Below are 25168 nucleotides of genomic sequence, written 5' to 3'. Positions count from 1 at the left end.
AGTGGAACTCAACAGCACTACCAACTGACTGGATATAATTGACATCTATAGAATATTTTATCCAACAACAGCAGATTACATGTTCTTCTCAGGCTCACAGGAAACACTGACTAAGACAGATCACATTCTGGGCCATAAAATACGCTGTAATACATTTAAAAGAATAGAATCATATAGTGTCTGCTCTCAGGCCACAATGAAATTAAACTTGAAAGTGATAACAAAGATAGCAGGAAAATCCCAAAATAGGTGGAAATTAAACCACACACTTCAGCCAGGCGCAGTGGCTCACGCCTGTAATCCCAGCACTTTGGGAGGCCAAGGTGGGCGGATCACAACGTCAGGAGTTCGAGACCATCCTGGCCAACATGGTGAAACCCCATCTCTACTGAAAATACAAAAAGTAGCTGGGTGTGGTGGCACATGCTTGTAATCCCAGCTACGTGGAAGGCTGAGGCATGAGAATTGCTTGAACCTGCGGGGGCGGAGGTTGCAGTGAGCCAAAATCGTGCCACTGCACTCCAGCCTGGGCAACAGAACCAGACTCAGTCTCAAAAAAAACCACACACTTCTAACCAACACACACTTCTAACCAACAAAAAGACCTTAGCTACCACACCCTTAGCTGGGTGTGGTAGCTCACTCCTATAATCCCAACATTTTGTGAGGCTGAGGTGGGGTGATTGCTTGAGCCCAGGAGTTAGAGAACAGCCTGGATAACATAGTGAAACCCCATCTTTACAAAACAATTTAAAAGACATATTAGCCAGGCATGACAGTGCATGCCTGTACTCTCAGCTACTTGGGAGGCTGAGGTGAAAGGATTACTTGAGTCCATGAGTTCCAGGCTGCAATGAGCTATGATTGTGCCACTGCACTCCAGCCTGGGTGACAGAGCGATGAGGCCCTATACCTAAAGAAATTAAAAATTAACTTTTAAAAAAGAAACTTCAAGAGAGATTCAAAATATTTTAAGCTAAATGATAATGAAGATACAACTTATCAAAATTTGTAGGATACATCAAAAGCAGTGCATAGAGGGAAATTTATAGTATTTAGTGCATATGCTAGAAAAGAAAAATGATATAAAATCAATAATCTAAGCTTCTACCTCAAGAAACTAGAAAAGTAAGAGCAAATTAAATCCAAATTAAGCAGAATAAAAGAAATAATTTAAAAAATCAGAGCAGAGGCTGGGCGCGGTGGCTAATGCCTGTAATCCCAGCACTTTGGGAGGCCAAGGTGGGCGGATCACAAGGTCAGGAGATCAAGACCATCCTGGCCAACATGGTGAAACCCCGACTCTACTAAAAATACAAAAAAATTAATCAGGCGTGGCGGCGTGCGCCTGTAGTCCCAGCTGCTGGGGAGGCTGAGGCAGGAGAATGGCATGAACCCGGGAGGTGGAGCTTGCAGTGAGCCGGGATCGTGCCACTGCGCTCCAGACTGGGTGACAGAGCAAGACTCCATCTCAAAAAAAAAAAAAAATGAGAGCAGAAATGAAAATAACTGAAAAGAGGAACTCAATAGAGAAAATCAGGAGTGAATCCTAATGTAAACGGCGGACTGTGGGTGATGATGTGTCAATGTGGCCTATCGATTTTAAAGATGTACCAATGTGGTATCAGATGCCAATAGTGGGGGAGGCTGTGCATGTGCAGGGATGGGGGCATTTGGGAACACTGTACTTTCTGCTCAGTTTTGCTGTGAACCTGAAACTGCTCTAAAAAATAAAGTTTATTAAATTTTTTAAAAAGTGACCGCATAGTTCTAAATCTCACTTCTCTTCTCTGTCCTCTAGAAAAAAAAAATTGAATTTATCTTTTCAACACTCTTCTAATACTTCAAAACAAAATATTCATTCAAAACAAGTCTGTCCCCTGAGAGTGTTTAAGAAGTTAATTGTGCTTTCGTTCCCTTAGGATCGACTGACTGAAGAGTCTCCCGGGAGGGGCATGGGAGGCAGGCTGTACTCTTTGACCTTGGTAGTAGTCACATTGTTCATTTTATGACTATTTGTTAAGCAGTAAATGTATGTCTCATGTACATATATAAATATATATATTTCAGCAAAAAAGAATAAACAGTATTTTTAAAAGCTTCCTTCATAAAAATGTCTCTAAGTAAAGCAAACTAAATAGAGATCTCATTTAAATTTATTCATTATAATTGTCCTTTTAAAGGCTCTGAAGAACAGAGATGGGACAAAACCAAAACTGAATGAAATACTTGGGTGGCTCATTCACATCTTTCAAGAAAAGTGTCAATGTGGCTAGAGATTTAAAACATATTTTCAGGGGAAAGTATTTAAAATTAATACAGTTAGTTTACTACTACCAGTCTCTTCTTTCTCTAAATTAAAAGATTCTTATATATAAAATAGAAAAGGTACAAATTCATCTCCCTTTTACATGGCTTATATTTTCCAGGATTTTTAAGTGTCTAAAGAAATGGCACTTTTACACTTCCTCTGACTTTAGACCTATAGTACTTTCCATTCTTTCCCAAATATATCACTGTGCCTTTATTTGTACCATATCACCTTCTCTGACGAGTACAACCTAGGGCTCTAATGCCTCCTCTTCACTCTGCAGTCAGAAGCTATGCTTTTGAACAGTTAACATTGTACCCCCAGTTCAATCTGCTGAGAGCACAATCTTGGAATACTGATTCTATTGCTTAAGACCCCAAACAGACTGTCATTACCTCTCTCCCCAGAAACTGGCAATTAATGACCATTTTACTTCTAGCTAGTGAGGGAGCATTTACTTCCAGGCAGTGTGTCTTTAGGTCAGTATGATTTCTCCAATTATAAATTTATCACTGCCTATGGCTATACAAACAAACAACATCTTTTTTTTTTTTTTTTTTTTTTTTGCTATCTCTTAGATTAGAAATGGATACTCTCTGAGGGGACACCATCCCATTAATTTGGCCTAGGTCTTCTTCACTCATGCATCCTCCTTTTGGAGCTATCTGGCACTTTTCCATAAAAAACCACCATAACCAAATATGTTTGTTCTTTTTCAGGTTTGAACAACCACAGGAGAATGATTCTAGTTGTCAATTCTTAATTCAAAGTCTTTCTTAGGGAAAGACTTTCTTATTTTTAACTAGGAATAACCAGACACTAGTATATTACAGCCGCAACAACTCTCAAAAAAGCTGTACAAAAGAAAAATGTGGCTTCCATCTGCAACAGTCATTAAAGATTTCTTTTTTTCTTATTAAGGCTCCCAGAACACATATTATACCAAGCCAAAAGAACCAATTTTCTTCATGGAGTAGAATAGCAATTGGCTGTTACTCATTAAATTCTTACAGCAATGAGCAATGACTTTCTTTCTTGTTTTGTTTCTCTTTGAATAGTAGATGAAGTTGATTTTTTTTCTAAGGCTGCCTCCCATCACCAGCATTCCTGATCCTTGGCCTATGTAGCTGTTAATATGCTGCACACGTATGCCTGGGCTCCTTAACAACCAATACAGTTAACCTTTCTGTTTACTCCAAGTCAGTTCCTATCTTGTTAGTGAAATTGATTTTTTTCTTTCTAAACATAATAATTTCATATCACACAAAAACTATATATATGAAGTCCACTGGTTTTCTAAATCCTGTTTTTATTTTAAGGGCTTCAGGAGCCATGGAGTCTCATGTTTTAATTGAGAAAGACATGTCCATTCATGGTAATGCCAAAAGGTGGGTGGACTATGGCTACTTCACAAACATATTTACTTGCCTCTGTGTTGGGGGTGGGAGGTAACTGTTGGAGCCCACAATTGACTTTTATTTTTAAAAAGAAGTTAATTCTCTTGATTGAACATAGGTGAAAGATTATTTTTCTGGAACTAGTGATTAAGGAGTAAAATATTAAATACTATACTAAATGATACGTCATCATAACTATCTGTGGTCAAAGGCACTTGTCCATAACTCACCCCACGGTTTTTGTATTCTAATTGTCTATTAACTATCTGTACCCCTCATGGACTGGAAGCTCCTAGAAGGCAGGGATTGTATCATAATGACTGTATCATCTTTAAGGCACGTAGTCTGGCAGATGGTATACAGTCAATAAGTATTTCTGTTAGTGTTGATATTATATTCGATACAAAAATCTAATTATTAACTAGCTACGGTTTTAGACTAATTGGCACACTCACTGCCCCACCATTTATGAAACAAGCTTTAATTGGCCATTATCCCAGATCAGGCAGATATGCCCAACTTCAAATATCTAATGGTCTCTACCTAAACACTGGGCATCTTTACGGGAGGCAGCAGAAAATAATGCTCAATTTGTGAGTTTTGAGTCTTTCTGTTCTGATTCAGATTCTGCTACTAACTAGCGGTACCTCTGACAAGTCACTTTACCTTAGTAGATTTCGTGTCAGAGATTAAAGTGGGGAATTGAACTAAATGGTCTCCAAGAATCTAGCTAGGTCCAGCTCTAAAAGTGATTGGGCTTGAATTAATAAGGGTATTACTGATACAGCAAGTCCTTGTCAACACTAGAGGGAGCTACATTCATATCATGACTGGGGTAGTTCAGAAGATTTCAGGAAAAAGCAGTTAAACTGAAAACTTACTTTCCAGAATGAGAGAAATTCTATAGCAAGGTAAGAGCTCCACACTGCTCATACGGCCACCCAACAGGCTCTCTGCCATCACCCCACTCTTACAGATGTCAAAGCACCTCACACCTGACTTGTACCAACACACAAGGCTTCAGTTTTAATTCCATGAAAACCCAGTTGGCTTTGAGCCATTCCTAAAGATTTCTTTCCCCATTCAGTCTATTTTCTTTCTTAACCAAATTAACAACAACAAAAAGCAAAGTAATTCATTTTGATACTGGAAAATCCCCAAAGAAGGGAGATAAAGGAGGAGAAAGATTCATATCACACCGAAGCTGTAGCCTGGAAAAAACAGTAAAGTTAACTACAACTGAATTCATTAGCAGCCTGCCACTCAAACCCAAAGCTACCTCAAAAACGAGAAAACTACTCAAAAAGAGAAAACATATCAAGGAAAGGAAGGACTCGGCATAGCTCTGCAATGTGGGTGCAGGAATGCCTGTCTGAGTCGATGGCTGACGCTGCCCTATTGGGCTCCATGGTAAGCAGTCACAGCTGCTGAAGAGTGATGTCATTAATTAAGGCAATGGGGTCACATTAGGCATTTGGCAAAAAAACTGTAAAGCGACAAGATAAGGGAATGGAGGGTGGGATAGGGAAGAAAAAGTAAAAGCATTTCTAAAGCTAAAGCCTATTCTGACGTTATCATATACTCCTTCCTCCACCTCAGCAAAACACCCATAGCCTTGAAAATGACCTAAACCCTTACAGAGCAAGTGAAAAGGAGAATTGAAAACCTCTCCATTAGTATCAACTTATGTTTCTCTTTGTCCAGAGGAACAATGGCATGCTAACCTGATGGAGAAGGCATAAATCATGAATATTACAGAAGGGTAGTCTGTTAGAGAAAGACAAATGTAATCCTGAAGAACCCCTTTACTTACATTTCATAGATTAATTCAACACTCAGAAAGGCAAAGCTTTAACGGTCAAAAATGGACCATCTACTTTTTAGGACATAGGCTGTTCCTGAGTAAAAATGGATTATAAAGCCACCACAGAGATTGACTTTGTGGGTAAAGAGAAAAATCTACTAAAACAAGACAAATAATTATTTTCCACTAAAAAAATGCAAGCTCAAACCTCTAGAGGTAAGTACAGAGTAAAACTTAGGTTGAGATCAACTTATTTCTATGAATCCAAGTAGTTGGAATACCTAAGGGTTTCTTTCTTTTTTTTTTTTTTTTCCTAAGTGTTTCTTATATCACCAATTTCAGGCAGGGTGCAGAGGCTCACACCTGTAATTCCAGCACTTTGGGAGACAGAGGTGGCAGGACTACTTGAGCCCAGGAGGTCAAGGCTCCAGTGAGCAGCGTTTGCACCACTGCACTCCAGCGTGAGCAAGAGAGCGAGACACTGTCTCAGATAAACAAATAAACAAACAAACCACCAATTTCAAATACTCTAGAAGTGCCAAAGCCTTAAGAGGACCACCTACTTTTCCTCTCTTTCCCTTTAGATAATTAAAAAAAACAAGTAGGAAGAAGTATGAAAAAATATACTCTATTGTTAAAAGGAGAACTACTTGTTTTCCTCCCTTATTTAGGACATGTGCCAAAGGATTTCCAATTCACTCTGCTTCATACTGACCTTTAAAATGTTTCGGCCATCAAATGATTCTCTTTCCTTGAAGATATATTTGCCATCCGCTGTGTAGAGATTGTACCTGCCTTCAGCTGTAAATATTCCAAAGATAATGTTAGAAGCTTAGATTGATTGTTTGTTTTCTCTTGGATTTCTATAGGTACATAGGTACGACTAGCAAAATTTTCACGAACTACCTGGAAAGTGGCATAATGCAGAGGAAAAATGTCAGGTTATGAATCAAGAGACCTGGCTTCTAGTCTCAGTTCTGTCAACAATTCATTCAGTATACACTTATTCATTCATCTATTCATTCGACATTCTCCAGGCACTCACTATACATTCCTAACTATGCAACTAGCTACATTATTAGGCAAATTATGTCTCCATTGTGGACCTTAGTTCCTCATTGACAAAGTGAGAGGCAGGACTAAGTGATCTTCAAAGGTTCCTTACGTTCTATAGACCCAAGAAAAGTGGCATATAATTTTAAATATGTAAAAATACATAAGAGTTCACACATTAGCTAGTCAAAACTGCTGCACTCATGCTCTGGGTTGATTTAAGGACCTCCCCCCAAGTAAAAAGAGCCCTTTAGTTGCAATCAAAGGTATCCTTACAGACATTCTACACAGGAATGCAGCAAATCTATGACCTTAGCCTAAACCAAGCTGTGCTCTAGCTTCTGGAGTTAATTTGGGTTGCGTATCTCAAAAGACATCCTTAAAGGCTGGCAAGAAAAAGAATATCAAAGGAGAGGGAAACAGGAAAGAAAAAAAAAGTAACATCATTTCATGTCCTTCTCAAGTAAAAATTCAACACAGGAGAGTCCAGAGTACAAAAAATTCAAAGCATCCTCAAGAATTAACTCAGAATATTTTCTGAAATATAATCATTTCCTACCCACTGACAGACCTTCAAAAATACTTATTTCCACATTTAAGTATGTTATTTTACTTATATAAGTAAGGAGAGTACTAGGCCAGAATTGATGAAATACATCTAGAGTTTTAAAAACTCCATGAACATAATACATAATACATTTCAGCTAGCCCACTGGAGTTGCACATGGGTAACTATGGAACTATTTCTCTAATGAGAAGGATGCTCTTAAACAAAGATCCCAACCCCATTCATATTTCACAACTTAAAATTAAGAGAAAGAGAATGTGTGAAGTTGCAAAAGAACAACAAATAAATTAATACCAAATAAATATCAAAAAGTGGAAACAACACAAATGCCCACCAACTGATGAAAGGATACATAAAATGTGGCATATCCATACAATGGAATATTATTCAGCCATAAAAAATGAAGCACCAGGCCTGGTGGCTCACGTCTGTAATCCCAACACTTTGGGAGGCTGAGGCAGAAGGATCACTTGATCCCAGGAGTTTGAAACCAACCTGGGCAATATAGTGAGATCTTGTCACTATAAAAAAAAGTTTAAGCCGGGCGTGGTGGCTCATGCCTGTAATCCCAGCACTTTGGGAGGCCAGGACAGGTGGATCACCTTAGGTCAGGAGTTGGAGACTAGCCTGACCAACACGGTGAAACCCCGTCTCTACCAAAAATGTAAAAATTAGCCGGGCATGGTGGCGCACACCTGTAATCGCAGCTACTCAGGAGGCCGAGGCAAGAGAATCACCTGAACCTGGGAGGCAGGGGTTGCAGTGAGCCAAGATTGCACCATTGTACTCCAGCCTAGGCAACAAAAGCAAAACTCCATCTTAGGAAAAAAAAAAAAAAAAGTTTAAAAATTAGCTGGGTGTAGTGGCATGTGCCTGTAGTCCCAACTACTCAGGAGGCTGAGGTGCGAGAATCATTTGAGTGCGGGAGGTGGAGGTTGCAGAGAGCCAAGATCACTCTACTACACCCCAGCTTGGGCAACAGAGACCTTGTCTCAAAAAAAAAAAAAACCACACAGAAAACAAAACAAAAAAGGAATGAAGTACTGATGTGTTATAATATGGATAAGCCTTGAAAATATTATGCTAAGTGAAAGCAGCCAGCCACAAAAGATCACATACAGCATGATTCTGTTTATATGAAATGTCCACAACAGGCAGCTCTATAGAGACATAAAGTAGGCAAGTGGTGCCTAGGGCTTGGTGGAGGTCAGGGGAGGGCAGAGTGAGAGGGGTAGGAAGAAATGGAAAGTGACTGCCAATGGGTATGGGGTTTCATTTTAGGGTGATGAAAATGTTCTAGAACTGATTGTGGTGATGGCTATACAACTGTAACCAGACTAAAAACCACTAAATTATATATATATATCTCAAGAGAGTAAATTGTAGAGTATGTGAATTATATCTCAATAAAGCAATTATATTTTGAACATCTGAAAACAGAGGGATAACTAGACTGTGAACACACAACACTCTCTTATATAAAGCTCTAGTGCTAACTGAATATAAACCTGGATCCACACAACTTAGAATATACAGATTCCTACATATCTGAACTCTTCCTATGTTAAGAGATTAGTTAATGATGGACCACGATATAGTTTTAAGAGCGCTGAACAAATATTTAAGGACTAAGACAAATGGAAAAAGTACTGATAGCTAATAAATGTCTAATAAAATACTGTCTATACCCGCAACGCCCAAAACAGTGGCCACTATCCAGATGTGGCCCCATAAATTTTAATTAAAAATAAAAGTTCACTTTCACAGTCTCACTGGCCACCTTTCAAGTGCTCAATAACCCCATGTGTCTAGTGGCTACCATATTGGACACCACAGTTACAGAATACTTCAATCATCACAGACAGTTTTCTTAATACAGTATGTCTTCTGAAACAATAAATTTAGAGTATACTCCAGAGTTCTGAAACTCTGCCTTTACATAATAATGTTAAAATACACATCATCTCAGGGGATTCTCAATTTGTTTTCCAAAATTAAAATACACTGTTCAGAATAAAACAAATAGCACAAATCTAGTTACATGTTTCCACTGGACAAGCTACATTATAATACATAGATATCAAAAATATTCCTACTTCCTGTAGTACTACTCCCCGAAGGAAAGAAATATGCTCAACTGGGCCGGGCGCAGTGGCTCATGCCTGTAATCCCAGCCCTCTGGGAGGCTGAGGCAGGTGGATCACAAGGTCAGGAGTTCAAGATCAGCCTGGACAAGATGGTGAAACCCTGTCTCTACTAACAATACAAAAATTAGCCGAGCACAGTGGCAGGTGCCTGTAATCCCAGCTACTCAGGAGGCTGAGGCAGGAGAATCGCTTGAACCCGGGGGGCGGAGGTTGCAGTGAGTTGAGATTGCGCCACTGCGCACTCCAGCCTGGGTGACAGAGCGAGACTCCATTTCGAAACTATATATATACATATATATATATATACACACACACACACACATACACACTCAACTGGAACAAGTTCAAAGTTTTGGATTCTATTACCTACCCAAACAAGAGTATATAGGCTTTAACTGAGTTATTTGAAGCTCTTTTAATCTCAGTGTTCTCAAAAGTAAAATAGAGATTTATTTATAAGTCTTAAATAAAATTCAATATGGCATCACAAAATAGTAGTATTTTAGAACTAATAACTAGATAGCTACAAATTTCTTGGTCCTACCATGACTGTAACCAATGGGGTTAATTATCAAATGATTGCCAGTTGGGATCTTTGGTACATATCTGAGAGAAATTAAAAGACGTGCCTTAACTAAAAGGGACACACAAATTGTCCTAACTAAAAACCTACAAATAGTCAATGGTTCAAGTCCTGATAGTTCTCTTCTATCTAGAGGAGAAGTTATCTTCTCTAGATAGATTTTTTTTTTTTTGAGAAGGAGTCTTGCTCTGTTGCCAGGCTGGAGTGCGATCTCGGCACACTGTAACCTCCGCCTCCCAGGTTCAAGCGATTGTCTTGCCTCAACCTCCCAAGTAGCTGGGATTACAGGCATGTGCCACCACACCCGGCTAATTTTTCTATTTTTAGTAGAGACGGGGTTTCACCATGTTGGCCAGGCTGGTCTTGAACTCCTAAACGCAAGTGATCCACCCGCCTCAGCCTTCCAAAGTGCTAGGATTACAGGCATAAGCCACCGTGCCTGGCCCCCATCTAGATTTTCTAAAACCAAGGTCAGGGCTCAAGAAAGGAAATGAAACCGGAATACATGATCTTGGTGCTGCTAGTGTATTTTGAACCGTGAGTCTTGGAAGGAAGAGTGGCATATGGCTTGAATGTGTGACTCCTGATCTGATGCTGAAGGTACTAGAGAAGCTTTCACTTTGGAGATAGGGACAGGAAGAAAAGAAAACTTCTTTTTGAAATAAACAACTATCCCAAATCAAGGATTAAAACAAGGCATTTTTATAAAAAGGCTCAGAGTCCATGAAAAAAAAAATTATTATTTTAACACAAGGTTTCTCAACCTCTGTGCTACGACATTTTGGGAAGAATAATTCTTTGTCATGGGGGACCGTCCCATGCATTGTAGAGTGTTAGCACCCACTAGATGCCAGCAGCAACCCATCTCCAGCTCTCTGACTATGATAACCAAAAATGTCTCCAGATAATGCCAAATGTCATCTGGGGGCAAAATCACCCCTGGTTGAGAAACACTGATTTAACATTTACTTTTACTAGCTCACCTTCCTTTCTTTTTTCTCTTTAAAAAAAAAAAGCCACCAAGTATTGCATGTGACGTACTTATGCCAAAAATTTATTCACTGTTTATATAAAATTTACCAGAGCATCCTGTATTTTTATTTGCTAAATATGGCAATCCTATGTGTGACAGAAATAAAAGATCTGGAAGCCACAGTCCCATGCTGTATATGTTCTTGCCCACCTCTACTATGCTCATCAGAATAAGCTAAGAGGTCTAAAAAAGAAGATGTATCAGAGATTCTTTGATAGCCCATTCTACATAAACCTCAGAGATGCCACAAGGCTGCTTATCACAAACTGTGCTATAGTTCTCTGGGGGACTTACCATTGGGGTCTTTCCTGAATAGTGTATTCATAACTGTAGCATGCAGTTTCACAGTATTCCACTCTTTCACTATTAGTCCAGATGCCTGAAAACGTTCCAGCACTCGATCAACTAATTCCTGCAGCCTGGAGAAATTGGAGAAAAGTAGTGCAGAAATCTTAGTAAACTTCTGAACATGCGATTACTAATTCAACAATGTTTATGGAGCCTGTGCTCTGTGCTAATCACTATACAAAGCCCTGCATCAGAAGAGGAAGAATAAGAGACTCATCTCCCACCATCATGGAGCTAAAGCTCAGTCTTGTTTGTCTGCTTAACAGATAGTAGAAATAAATGATGGCAATATATTATGGTGAGCGTGAAGGGAGTGATCAACTCTACATGGAGAGGGCCAGGTTTCCACAGGAGGTTTAGACATAGTCTGGAATGATTATTAAAGATTTGCAAATAACACCAGGGAAGGAGGGGCACTTCAAGTAGAAGAAGAAATAGCAAATGCAAAGATGCCAAGGCATGCAAGACCACAGCATATTCAAAAAACTGTCAATTATTTACAATACAGCTATGACAGAGAGTGAGAGAAAAGGGACAATGGAGATGAGCTAAGTCTATAAGTAGTGGTCAGATTAGGGAAGCCACAGAACGACTTTCAAAAGGGAATAATGTGGTCTGGTGTCCATTTTTGAAAGCTGACTCAACAGCAGAGTGGGAAGGGCTTTAGAAGAGGAACAGCTACAGAGGTCAGTCAGCCAGGTGGCTACTTCAACAGTCAACATCACCATGATGTGTCAGGCACTGCTCTAAGCACTTTTTATCTGTTAAATCATTTAATCCTCATAACCAATTATCCCTATTTACCAATACAGAAGCCAAGGCACAGAGAAGTTACAAAACTTGACCAAAGTCACAAAACTAAGTGACAAATCCAAAATTAGAAGGGGCCGGGTGCAGTGGCTCATGCCTGTGATCCCAGCACTTTGGGAGGCTGAGGCAGGCCGATCACTTGAGGTCAGGAGTTCGAGACCAGCCTGGCCAACATGGTGAAACCCCGTCTCTACTAAAAATACAAAAATTAGCTGGGCATGGTGGCACATGCTTGTAATCCCAGTTACCTGGGAGGCTGAAGCAGGAGGACTGCTTGAACCCAGGAGGCAGAGGTTGCAGTGAGCCGAGACTGTGCCACCGCACTTCAGCCTGGGTGACAGAGTGAGACTCCATCTCAAAACAAAACAAAAAAGAAAAACAAAATTAGAATGTATGCAGTCTGGCTTCAGAGTCCCTGTTCCTAAGGACTGCACTATAAAGGGGGAAATGGAAACAGGCATGGTGGCTCACACCTGTAATCCCAGAACTTTAGGAGGCTGAGGCGCAAGGATTGCTTGGGCCAGGAGTCTCAGACCAGCCTAGAGAATATAGTGAGACTGTGTCTCTACAAAACATTTTTAAAAATTAGCCACCCATCATGGCATGTGCCTACAGTCCTAGCTACCAGGAGGCTGAGGCAAGAGGACTGCTTGAGCCCAGGAGTTTAAGCCTGCATTAAGCCATGATTGCACCACTGCACTCCAGCCTGGGCAACAGAGCAAGATCCCATCTCAAAAACAAAGGGGGTAAGGAGGGGATGATGAAGATCTAAACCAAGCTTGTCCAACCCGTGGCCTAGGACGGCTTTGAATGCAGCCCAAAAGAAATTCGTAAACTTTCTTAAAACATTGTAAGATTTTTTTGTGTAATTTTTTTTTTTTTAGCTCATCAGCCATCATTAGTGTTAGTGTATTTTATGTGTGGCCCAAGACAATTCCTTCTTCTTCCAATGTGGCCCAGGGAAACCTAAAGATTGGACACCCTGACTTAACTATGGTGTGGCAATGAGAACTGAGACAAGGGAATGGGTTCACAAGAGCTATGTGAGAGAGAAGCTGGTGCCCATTCGGATCTGACTGTGTTAAGGGAGAGGAAGTGGTTGAGAATGACTCCTAAAATGACCAGGTGACTCATTAACCAAGGTGGGAGGCTGTGGGGAAGCAACTGCTTATTGTTCTGCTGTGTCATCTTGGGGAGGAGGTTAATACTGTGCAGGATTTTGCACATGTGGCAAGGGATGCAAGTAAGACATGTCCAGCAAGAGAGATGGAAATACAGGCCTGGCGCCCAGGAGAAAATCTAGGCAAATGACAGATTTGGGAGTTGTCAGTGTAGCAACAGTAGTTAAAAGCATGGGATAGACGCTCTTAACATGGCAAAACCTCATCTCTACTAAAAATACAAAAATTAGCTGGGTGGTAGTGGCGCATGCATGGTGGCTCACACCTGTCATCCCAGCACTTTGGGAGGCCAAAGAGGGAAGATTGCTTGAGGCCAGAAGTTCAAGACCCACTTGAGCAATATAGTGATACCTCGTCTCTACAAAAAAAATTTTTTTAATTAACTGGGCATGGTGGCATGCACTTGTAGTCCCAGCAACTCGGGAGGCTGAGGCAGGAGGATAGCTTGACCCCAGGGGTTCAAGGCTGCAGTGAGCTGTGATTGTGCCACTGCACTCTAGCCTGGGCAGCAGAGTGAGATCACGTCTCTTAAAAAAAGAAAAACAACAACAACAAAAAACAACCCTCGGTTTCCTATGGTCTTCCAAGTAAAAGTCCAATCCTCCCTGACCCATGTGGCCTTCACAGCTTGGCTTCAGCCTGCCCTTCCCTTTCTACAGATTTTCTCCAGTCCTTGAATGTATTGTGTTCTTTGATATTGAATCTCTCAATTACTTAGGACAAACATTGTTTTAGAATCACCTTCACTTCTTTGACTCCCTTATACCAGGGAATCTCACTTCTCACCACTTCCAGTGCCACTGTCCCAGCCACCTGGGAACCAGCAAAGACAACTGATACGGATGAGGAAATAAGAACAGGAAGACTTCAGAGAGGCTGAAATGAGAATTACAAGGGGGAAAAAAGGAATAACCGTACAGTACAACACTAGAGAAAAGAAAAAAAGCAAAAATATGCCTCCTTGTTTCTCACAATTAGAGTCCTCTATCAGAGCAGTTTTGCTAGCACACTGAGGATAGAAATCTTGTGACGGAGGAGCCAGAGAGGAGGGAAGGCAGGAAGTGCACATAACTCTGTCAAGAAACTTGAAGGAGAGAAACGAATACCTGGGGAATCTGAAGATACAGCGTTGAGTGAGGGCTGTGTGTGTTTTCAATGAGGAGAAAAAGTTGCAAATGCTTACTGACAAGAAATTATCCAACAGAGAAAGAAAAGGAAACCAGGCAATAGGGGAAATGGACAGAACAAGACCTCAAAGGATGGTGTGTTCACAGGTGATAGGAACACAGCAGTGAACAAAACAAGCCCCACCCTTGTGCAGCTCACATTCCGGTAGGAGGAACAAGCAAACACACACGCACACCTCGGTGTGCCACATGCCTTGAAGGAGATGAAACGGCAGAGACGGAGTAGAGTGTGAATGGGGGTGGGTGCACTATGTTAAGTAGAGTAATCAGGAAGGGTCTCCCTAATAAAGTGACATTTGACAGAGACCTGAGGGAAAAGCATTCTGGAGAGAGGAAACAGCAAATACACATATCTGAGACGGGCATATGCACAGAAGGACTGAGGAATAGAAAGGATGCCAGTGTCTGCAGTGGAACTAGGAAGAGAGAAGTGACGAAGTCAGAGAGGTGTGACCAGGTTAGCCGAAGCTCTCAGGCCCATGGAACGACTTCAGTAGTTACAGAGTGGGGTGAGAGCTTTTGGAGGGTGTTCAGCAGAAGACTGACATGATCTGGCTGCTGTGTGGAGGACAGGCAGCAGTGGAGGCAGGACAGAAGCAGGAAGGCAGTTAGGAGGCTGTGGCAATCACCCAGGTGGCTGGGACAGTGGCACTGGAAGTGGTGAGAAGTGAGATTCTCTGGTATAAGGGAGTCAAAGAAGTGAAGGCGATTCTAAAACAATGTTTCTCCGGAGTATTTGAGAGACTGAATGTCAAAGAACACAATACATTCAAGGACTGGAGAAAATCTGTAGAAAGGGAAGGGTAGCAGTGAAACAGAAGGGCAGGCTGAAGCCAAGCTGTGAAGGCCACATGGGTCAGGCAGCATTGGACTCTTACTTCGTAAGCCATAGGAAACCGAGGGTTGTTTTTTGTTGTTGTTGTGGTTTTTCTTTTTTTAAGAGACATGATCTCACTCTGCTGCCCAGGCTAGAGTGCAGTAGCACAATACAGCTAACTGCAGCCTTGAACTCCTGGGGTCAAGCTACCCTCCTGCCTCAGCCTCCCAAGTTGTTGGGACTACAAGTGAATGCCACTGAGAGGTGAAGCCAGCTGGACTTCCTGGGTTGAGTGGGGGACTTGGAGAACTTTTCTGCCTAGCTAGAGGATTGTAAATGCACCAATCGGCACTCTGTAAAAACGCACCAATCAGCACTCTGTGTCTAGCTAAAGGATTGTAAACGCACCAATCAGCACTCTATGAAAACGCACCAATCAGCGCTCTGTGTCTAGCTAAAGGATTGTAAACGCACCAATCAGCACTCTGTGTCTAGCTAAATGATTGTAAACATACCAATCAGCACTCTGTAAAAACGCACCAATCAGCGCTCTGTATCTAGCTAAAGGATTGTAAACGCACCAATCAGCACTCTGTGAAAACGCACCAATCAGCGCTCCGTGTCTAGCTAAAGGATTATAAACTCACCAATCAGCACTCTGTGAAAATGCACCAATCAGCGCTCTGTGTCTAGCTAAAGGATTATAAATGCACCAATCAGCACTCTGTAAAATGGACCAATCAGAATGGACCAATCAGCAGGATGTGGGCGGGGTCAAATAAGGGAATAAAAGCTGGCCACCCAAGCCAGCAGCGGCAACCCACTTGGGTCCCCCTTCCATGCTGTAGAAGCTTTGTTCTTTCACTCTTCACAATCAATCTTGCTGCTGCTCACTCTTTGGGTCTGCACCACCTTTATGAGCTCTAACACTCACCACGAGGGTCTGCGGCTTCATTCCTGAAGTCAGTGAGACCACGAACCCATCGGAAGGAACAAACAACTCCGGATGCGCCACCTTTAAGAGCTATAACACTCACTGCAAAGGTCTGCAGCTTCACTCCTGAAGTCAGCAAGACCACAAACCCACTGGCAGGAAGAAACTCCAGACACATCTGAACATCTGAAGGAACAAACTCTGGACACACCATCTTTAAGAACTGTAACACTCACCACGAGGGTCTGCGGCCTCATTCTTGAAGTCAGCAAGACCAAGAACCCACCGGAAGGAACCAATTCTGGACATACCACCATGCCCAGCTAATTTTTTTTTTAACTTTTTGTAGAGACGGGGTATCACTATATTGCTCAAGTAGGTCTTGAACTCCTGGCCTCAAGCGATCTTCCCTCCTTGACCTCCCAAAGCGCTGGGATGTCAGGTGTGAGCCACCATGCCAGGCCATCAATGACAGTTTTTAAGAAGCAAGAAACAAGCCAAGCGCGGTGGCTCACGCCTGTAATCCCAGCACTTTGGGAGGCCAAGGCGTGCAGATCACGAGGTCAGAAGTTCGAGACCAGCCTGGCCAACATGGTGAAACCCCATCTCTACTAAAGATACAAAAAATTAGATGGGTGTGGTGGTGCATGCCTGTAATCCCAGCTACTTGGGAGGCTGAGGCAAGAGAATAGCTTGAACACGTGAGGCAGAGGTTGCAGTGAGCCAAGATTGCACCATTGCACTCCAGCCTGGGTGACAGGGCAAGACTACATCTCCAAAAAAAAAAAAAAAGCAAGAAACATAAGGAAAAACTAAAAAAAAAAACTAAAAGCATGGAAACCAGTTAAGAGAAATGTTGTGCTTCCTTATGTAGTTATCTTAATCTTTTTCCCCAATTACAAAAATAATACAAGCTCATTATAGAACATATGAAAAAAGTACAGAAAAGCATAAAAAGGAAAACATAACCTCACCATGCACAAATAAACACTTAACCTTTTTGTGTTAAATGTATATCTATAGATGGTGAGGTTACATAATCAGAAAAAATTTTCAGATAAACTGCTTTTAAAAGTTTCTGATTAACACCATCTAAGAACCATAATATTTCTTCTTCTTCTTTTTTTTTTTTTTTTTCAGAGACAGGGTCTCACTCTCTCGCCCAGGCTAGAGTGCAGTGGCACGATCTCGGCTCACCGCAACCCTCTGCCTCCCAGGCTCAAGCAATTCTCCTGCCTCAGTCTCCCGAGTAGCTGGGATTACAGGCATGCGCCACTACCACCAGCTAATTTTTGTATTTTTAGTAGAGACAGGGTTTTGCCACGTTGCCCAGGCTGGTCTCAAACTCCTGTCCTCAAATGATCCACCTGCCTTGGCCTCCCAAAGTGTTGGGATTACAGGTGTGAGCCACTGTGCCTGGCTGAACCATAATATTTCTAAATATAACTTAGGTCTGAATATAACCATGCACCGCAAATTGCACTTCAGTTACAAATTACAACAGAATAATTCCTCACTTTCCCCCTTAATCTCTTGGAGAAAAAAAGTAGACAGGGAGTTCAGCTATATAAAACTGAACATGAAACACGAAGCATGAAATACTGGAGTAAGTAAACTAAACAGATTACATGAAAGAAATCAGTTTCCACCTTTGTCTTTCTGGAAAACTAGGATTTCTGACAATTTACAGACTCAAAACTTTGAAGGGACTAATATCCTTTAAAAAGTTCTAGTGTAACCTGCTCTTTTTACACAGGAGGAAATGATGCAGAGAAGCTGGGTTGCTCAGTCAGTGACAGAGGAACCAGAATCCAAGTCTACAGGCAGCCTGTGCTGTTTCCTCTTTCTTTTTTTTTTTTTGAGATGGAGTCACTCTGTCACCTAGGCTGGAGTGCAGTGGCGCAATCTTGGCTCACTGCAACCTCCACCTCCCAAGTAGCTGGGATTACAGACATTCGCCACCACACCCAGCTAATTTTTGTGTTTTTAGCAGAGATGCGGTTTTGCCATGTTGGCCAGGCTGATCCACTGACCTCAGGTGATCCGCCCACCTTGGCCTCCCAAAGTGCTGGGATTACAGGCGTGAGCCACCGCGCCCGACTTGATCTGTTTTCAATTCACTGTGCACTCCATGAAGACTGGCTCTTTGTCTTATTCACTGTTTTACCTCTGCACCTAAACTAATGCCTAATTGGCACATAATCAGCGCTCAACAGTTTACATGCATTCATGAATGAATTCACAGATAGCAAATATTCTGGAATTCTATTAAGAGAGCTTAAGGGTACTTGGACATAACCACTAAATTTCAGGTTGACAATATGTCACTATATTTCTCTCTTTTTTTTTTTTTTTTTTTGAGACGGAGTCTCACTCTGTTGCCCAGTCTGGAGTACAGTGGCACAATCTCAGCTCATTGCAACCTTCGCCTCCCAGGTTCAAGCGATTGTCCTGCCTCAGCCTCCCGAGCAGCTGGGACTACAGGTGCCCGCCACTCGTGCCCGGCTAATTTTTTGTATTTTTTAGTAGAGACAGGGTTTCACCGTGTTAGCCAGGATGGTCTCGATCTCCTGACCTCGTGATCCACCCAATGTTGGCCTCCCAAAGTGCTGGGATTACAGGCGTGAGCCACTGCACCCAGCCATTTCTAACAGTATATTATTTCAATTCTTATTTTATTGATCCTTTCCTGTTTATGAATAAATCACAAAGCTTCTCTATGCCTTTGCTTCCTAATAAGCAAATTAAATATAACAGAGTTGCTATGAAAAAAGGAATGAATTATTCTTAAGCAGCTTTATCACTCAGATAGTGTTTTGGATTTGAAAACAGAAGCCAGTTATTAATGCACTAAATCTAAGCTCTTAGTTTAAAGGCCTGTAAGTGCTATAAAGCTCAAGCATTCCAGGACCATCTTTACATATAAGGTGTTTGCTGCAGAATGATCACTGACTGCCTAGAAAGTGCAAATTTCAGGCTTTTGTTTGGGCTTTCCCTCCCAATTTAATTCAGCTCCATCCAATTAATGCTTCCTGAGTGCTCACTGTGTATAGACATTATCCTAGTGACTACAAGAATAAAAACTAAGCAAAGATGGTCCTTAATAGATCTACAATCCACTAAGATAAAATTTTGTTATTATTTTTATATGAGACTGTAAAGTAGATTTTGGTAATAACATAAGCGATACAGAGTGTTTTGGGTAATTTAAAAGTGGAAGAGATTATAGTGGGGTTAGGACCAGTATAGGTTACAAGGAGGATGGGCTTAGGATAAGAAGCTAACTGCACTCAATGCATTTTTTTACATCAGTTGAATGAATAAAAAACAAACATTCTTCGAACATCTATGTCATGCATTACAAAAGGCAGCCGAATAACACATAACTCGCTGCCCCCAAGAATCTTACAGTCTATTTAAGAAAAAGAAGAAAGGATGGCAAGAGGAAAGAGAAATAGCATTTGGACAAAAGAGGAGTAATATAAGGGAAATTTCAGTCACAAGAAACAATATTAACAACAAAAGATCAACAACCAATAATGAAGCAGGCTGGGGCCCAGGGCAGGGACTAGATAGTGGGAGATAAAGCTCAAGTATTAAGATGGTGTCATACTGGAAGATCTTGAATGCTAGACTGAGGATTATGAATTCAAAAGATGATGAGAAATGATGAAAGATTTTTAAGCAAAGTCCTATGGTACATAAGCTATTGCTTAGACTGATGTAGTAGTATTTCATAATATCTATATTCACTAACATAAAAGTAATGTGTAGGTTATATTTCACAAGAATGAACTGCAGAAATATATGTGTAATGTGATCAATTTATGTAAAATTATATGCATAGACAATGACTCTCGGTATTTGCTCTGGGGAGGAAAACTCGAGAGTTGGAGGAGGGGGAAAAGGAACTGTTTAATTTTCACTTCACCCATCTGTAAGATTTTATTTTTATAGGCAAAAACAATGTAAAAAGAGGCTTGGCTGTGAAAGGAAGATGGCAAACTATGTATAGTGATGCTGGGCTGCACCATTGTGGAATTTAATGCACAGATATATACCTCTCTCACCTTTTCACCAAACGTCTCAAAAGAGTAGACTATATCCACTTATTTTTAATGTCCTCTTTCTGTCCCATAAGCACAGGCTTTACAGTCAAACAGAGCTGGGTCAAACCACAATTCTACCACTTACAAGCACATACTAATTACCACTAACCTGGACCTGACCAAATATACCAAGTATAACATCAAATTGTTTACATATATATCTCTATCTGAGAGAGATATATATATCTCAGACAAGCTAAAAGAAAAAAGTTACTTGTTATCCAGAAATAACGACTGGTAAATTGTTTATGTATCCAGGCTAACTGACTTATTCTTCTATTGCTCTCTCTTCCCACTTTTGAGATAGAAGGCAGTATACAAATTGCTTTGTAATCTCTTTTTAACACATAATAATCTACAGTGAATACTTTCCCAAGATATAATGTTTAGTCAAGCCACAGTATTCTCTATTCTACAGATGTTCTACAGTTTATTTTCCATCAATTTGATTTTGATGACCATTTAGACTGCCGCCAGTATTTACTGTTATATACAATACTGTAATCGGGATCTTCATTTAGATATTTGTCCATATTTCTGATTAATTCCATTGGATAAATTCCTACAGGGAAAATCAGCAAAGTCTAAGAAATACAAAATAAAACTCTGGGAGTAAAAGGCCAATATGCTCTCTAGAAAGCTTATATTAATTTATACTTTTACCAGCAATGACCTTCTCATGTCTCTTATCAAACACCTACCTAGTTTTCTTCTACTTTTAAAATTAGCCTTCCTTGTAACAGATGAATTACTGAATAGATTTAAGCTCCCTAACATAAGAGCCATTGTACCCATTTTTGTTTCCCTTATGGTATCTGGTACAATGCCTGGTACTTTGTAGGTACTAAACTATTCATTTTTGGATATTTATCTTTTGTCTAACTACTTATTAGCACTTTTACTGATCTCTTATCAATGTTAAAGCTTTTACAAGTATTTTTAGTAGAATGCTATTTATTTGCAAATAATGACCATTGGTCTTCTAAAAAAATTTTCCCACATAACACCTATGTACTTTTTAAAATTGTCTCTGTAGCTGGGGTATTAGCCAAAACTTTCAGAACAATGTGTTTAATATTAATGATAAATGTAGGCAACCCTGTTTTCTGATTGTAATGGGAATAAACCTAGTATATTACTGTTCAATATGATTGTTGATTTAAAATAGACATCATATTAGACAGTATCTATTTTTATTTTTTGAAAGTTTCTTTAAAAAATATTAAATTTTATCAAAAGTCTTTTAGCCATGCACTTAGCTATTATTTTTTAATTTGACCCATTTAGTAGGATATTATTAGATTTTTCTGTTCCTAATTCATCTTTGCATTCCTGAGATGAACCAGTTTAGTCATGAGAGTTCACATTCATCTTATTCTTACCCTCTACTTTCAGAAAATTACCAAATCCAGCAGATTTCACTTTTTTTTTTTTTTTTTTTTTGGTGAGACAGAGTCTTCTTCTGTTGCCCAGGCTTGAGTGCAGTGGCGTGATCTCAGCTCACTGCAACCTCCACCTCCCAGGCTCAGACAATCCTCCTGCCACAGCCTCTGGAGGAGCTGGGATTACAGGCATGTGCCATCATGCCTGGCTAATTTTTGTATTTTTCATAGAGACAGACAGAGTTTCACTATGTTGGCCAGGCTGATCTTGAACTCCTGACCTCTGGTGATCTGCCTGCCTCGGCCTCCCAAAGTGCTGGAATTACAGGTGTGAGGCACTGTACCCGGCCAGATTTCACTATTCTTGCATCCATGTGATTCTCGTTGCTACTGCTCTAGTTCAGGCCTTCTTTGCTTCTCAGCTGGATTACAGTAATGGCTTTTAAATACCTCCCCCTCCTGTTCCCGATACTTCGTTTCCATTACACATGTAGTATACAACTGCATACAATTCATACAGTCTCTCAATTTATTTATAATCTCCTGCAAAAAGGTATTAAATGGGCCGGGCATGGTGACTTACGCCTGTAATTCCAGCACTTTGGGAGGGCTGAGGCAGGTGGATCACGAGGTCAGGAGATCAAGACTATCCTGGCTAACATGGTGAAACCCCATCTCTACTAAAAATACGAAAAATTAGCCGGGCATGGTAGTGGGCGCCTGGAGTCCCAGCTACTCGTGAGGACAAGGCAGAAGAATGGCGTGAACCTAGGAGGCGGAGATTGCAGTGAGCAGAGATGGCGCCACTGCACTCCAGCCTGGGTGACAGCAAGACTCCGTCTCAGAAAAAAAAAAAAAAAAGGTATTAAATGTGTTTTGTCATAGTTATTCCTAATTTCCTTACAATTTTTGTTGCTACTATAAATGTGTTTTATTTTAAACGATACTGCTTTCTGTTTGCTGCTGGTATACAGAAAACCAAAGAATTTTATTACACTGATTTTACAGTCAATCACCTTACTAAACTCGCTCTTCTTTTTTTTTTTTTTTTTTTTTTTTTTGTTGTTGTTGTTAAGAGACAGGGTCTCTCTGTTGCTCAGACTGGCGTCAAACCCCTGGGCTCAAGCAACCCTCCAGTCCCAGCCTCTCAAGTAGCTCAAACTCCCTTATTATTTCCTAATAACTTGATAACTGCAGGTAACCTTGTTTTATCTCTGGTCGGAAACTATAATATGTAAGATATCAACTCATTAAAATGTACTAAGCCTTACTTTGTGATCTAGTATGTAATCAATTTTTTTCTACTGTTCCACGTGCCTGAAAAGAATATGAATTCTCTAATTACTGGGCATATAATTCCAGAGATGACTATTAGATGAAACTTGTTCATGGTTAAAATATTCTGTATCTTTACTGACTTTATATCTGCTTGATCTACCAATAATTAAGAAATAGGTTGCAATCTCCTCCTATGATGAAGGGTTTCTCAGTTTTTCCCTAATAAAAAATTAACTATACAAATTTCACTTTATCTAGTTTGAGGCTGTTCTATTAGGCTCAATACAAGTTTAGAACTGCTATATCTTCCTGGTAAAATGAACCCTTTATCATATGTAATAGCCTTCTCTATTGCTAATAATGCATTTTTTCTTTTCTTTTTTTTTTTTTTTTTTTTTAACAGTCTCACTCTGTTGCCCACACGTGATCTCAGCTCACTGCAACCTCCACCTCCTGGGTTCAAGCAATTATCTGTCTCAGCCTCCCGAGTAGCTGGGATTACAGGGACCCACTACCATGCCCAGCTAATTTTTGTATTTTTAGTAGAGACGGGGTTTCACCATCTTGGCCAGGCTGGTCTTGAACTCCTGACCTCATGATCCACCTGCCTCGGCCTCCCAAAGTGGTGGGATTACAGACGTGAGCCACCGCAGCCAGCTGCATTTTTTCTTTAAGTTTATCATGTTTGATATTAATTCAGTTATGCCAACTTTCTTTTGGTGTTTGCCTCATATATCTTTTTCCTTTGTGGCCTATTTCAACCTTATGTAGACATGTCACTTATTAAAAGCATATAACTTAATTTTGGCTATATCTAATCCTATATTTTCTTAACTGGTGAGTTTATTCCATTAACATATATTGTAATTATTATATGTCTGGATTTCTTCCCACCACCTTACTTCTTAATTTCTGCTCATTCCACTTTTTCCTATGCTTCTTGTCCTTCTTGGATTGAATTTGTGTTTGTCCCCTTTTTTCTGTCTCTACTTGTTTGGAATTTACACTATTTTTAGACTTATTTTTAAATTTTTACTATGTACATTTAGCTTTTCAAAATCTAAAGTTAATTAATATCTTAATATCCTGCCTTTCCCTTGAAATTAAAAAAAACGCTCTAGAATACTTCATTTCTAGAATTCCCCTTAGTCCTGATTTACCTGCTGTTAGTTGATATTTTAGTTCTATCATTTTTAAACACCCCCTTAAATATAAAATTATTATTTTATACAGACTATTTTATTTACCCACCATTGCTTTCTGCATCTCATACTAGCCTCCTTATATCTCAGACTTTCTGGATTCATTTTCCTTTTCCGAAATATACCCTTTAGAAGTTCCTTTACTGTGGTTATCTCACAGTGGTAAATTCTCTCCGTTTTTGTTCATCTCTGAAAGTTTTTATTTCATACCTTTGTTGTTTAAATATTTTATTTTTTCCTGAGTACACAATTCCAGGTTGCCGGTTGTTTTAACATTGAGAAAATATTATTCTGCTGTGTTTGGCTTCTGTTATTGTTATTGAGAAGTCTGCTGTTGTCATAATTGTCAATCCTCTGTAGGTAGCTTCTTTCAAGATCTTCTCTTTGTCTTTAATGATCTGTAGTTCCATTATGATCTATCTTGATGTGGATTTCTTTTTATGTATTGTTTGTATTTAATCTTTTTCCTCTTATCTACTGCTTCTACCTTAATCCAAGCACCCCTCTAATTTCTTCAGGTCGCCATCTGTATCACTTTCCTACTCCTCATGCCCCATCTATATCTGGAGTTTGCCAGGCTTTTTCTTGCCATGGGGTTTTTGCTCTGCTCTTCCATTTGCCTAAAAGCTGGAAGGAACCTTCCCACCACTCTTAGCCTGCAAACTCCAACTCCTTTAGATCTCAGTTTAACATCAATTCCTTAGACAGGCTTTTAACATCAATTCCTTAGAGAAGCTTTCCTTGAGGCTTTTTCTTTTAAGTTTCATTTAATCTTGATAAAGCAGTGAAAATGGTAAGTGTTATTAAATCTCTTCCCTAAATTGCCATAATAGTTTCCCTCTGTTACAGAGCATCATTTTTCCCTTGCTCAGTCTTTATCCCACTTTGCAATTACATTAATATATTCATGTGGTATTTGTTAATGTCTGTTTTCCCCACTTGTCTGTAAACTACACTGGAGCAATGGCTGTGTCCGGCTTTATTCACTACTCTATACTCAGACTATAACACAGTACCTGGGATA

General features: G+C 40.2%; 1 protein-coding gene across 8 annotated transcripts in view; it reads right to left on the bottom strand.

The window, feature by feature from the left end:
• The window catches only part of ASCC1 (activating signal cointegrator 1 complex subunit 1), a 126597-nt gene that overhangs the window by 33239 nt on the left and 68190 nt on the right, over positions 1 to 25168 (bottom strand). For 7 of the 8 annotated variants that reach the window (XM_024254060.3, XM_009245501.4, XM_054522497.2 and 4 more), the window contains 2 exons: positions 11191 to 11315; positions 6228 to 6313 (listed from right to left, as the gene is read on the bottom strand). In XM_024254060.3, coding sequence (XP_024109828.1) covers positions 6228 to 6313; positions 11191 to 11315 — 211 coding nt within the window. The remainder of the gene's footprint in view (positions 1 to 6227; positions 6314 to 11190; positions 11316 to 25168) is intronic. The other variant, XM_063727612.1, reaches the window with a different exon arrangement.

This window comes from Pongo abelii, chromosome 8 (assembly GCF_028885655.2).
Source record: "Pongo abelii isolate AG06213 chromosome 8, NHGRI_mPonAbe1-v2.0_pri, whole genome shotgun sequence".
NCBI lineage: Eukaryota > Metazoa > Chordata > Mammalia > Primates > Hominidae > Pongo > Pongo abelii.
This window is presented reverse-complemented; position numbering and strand designations above follow the sequence as displayed.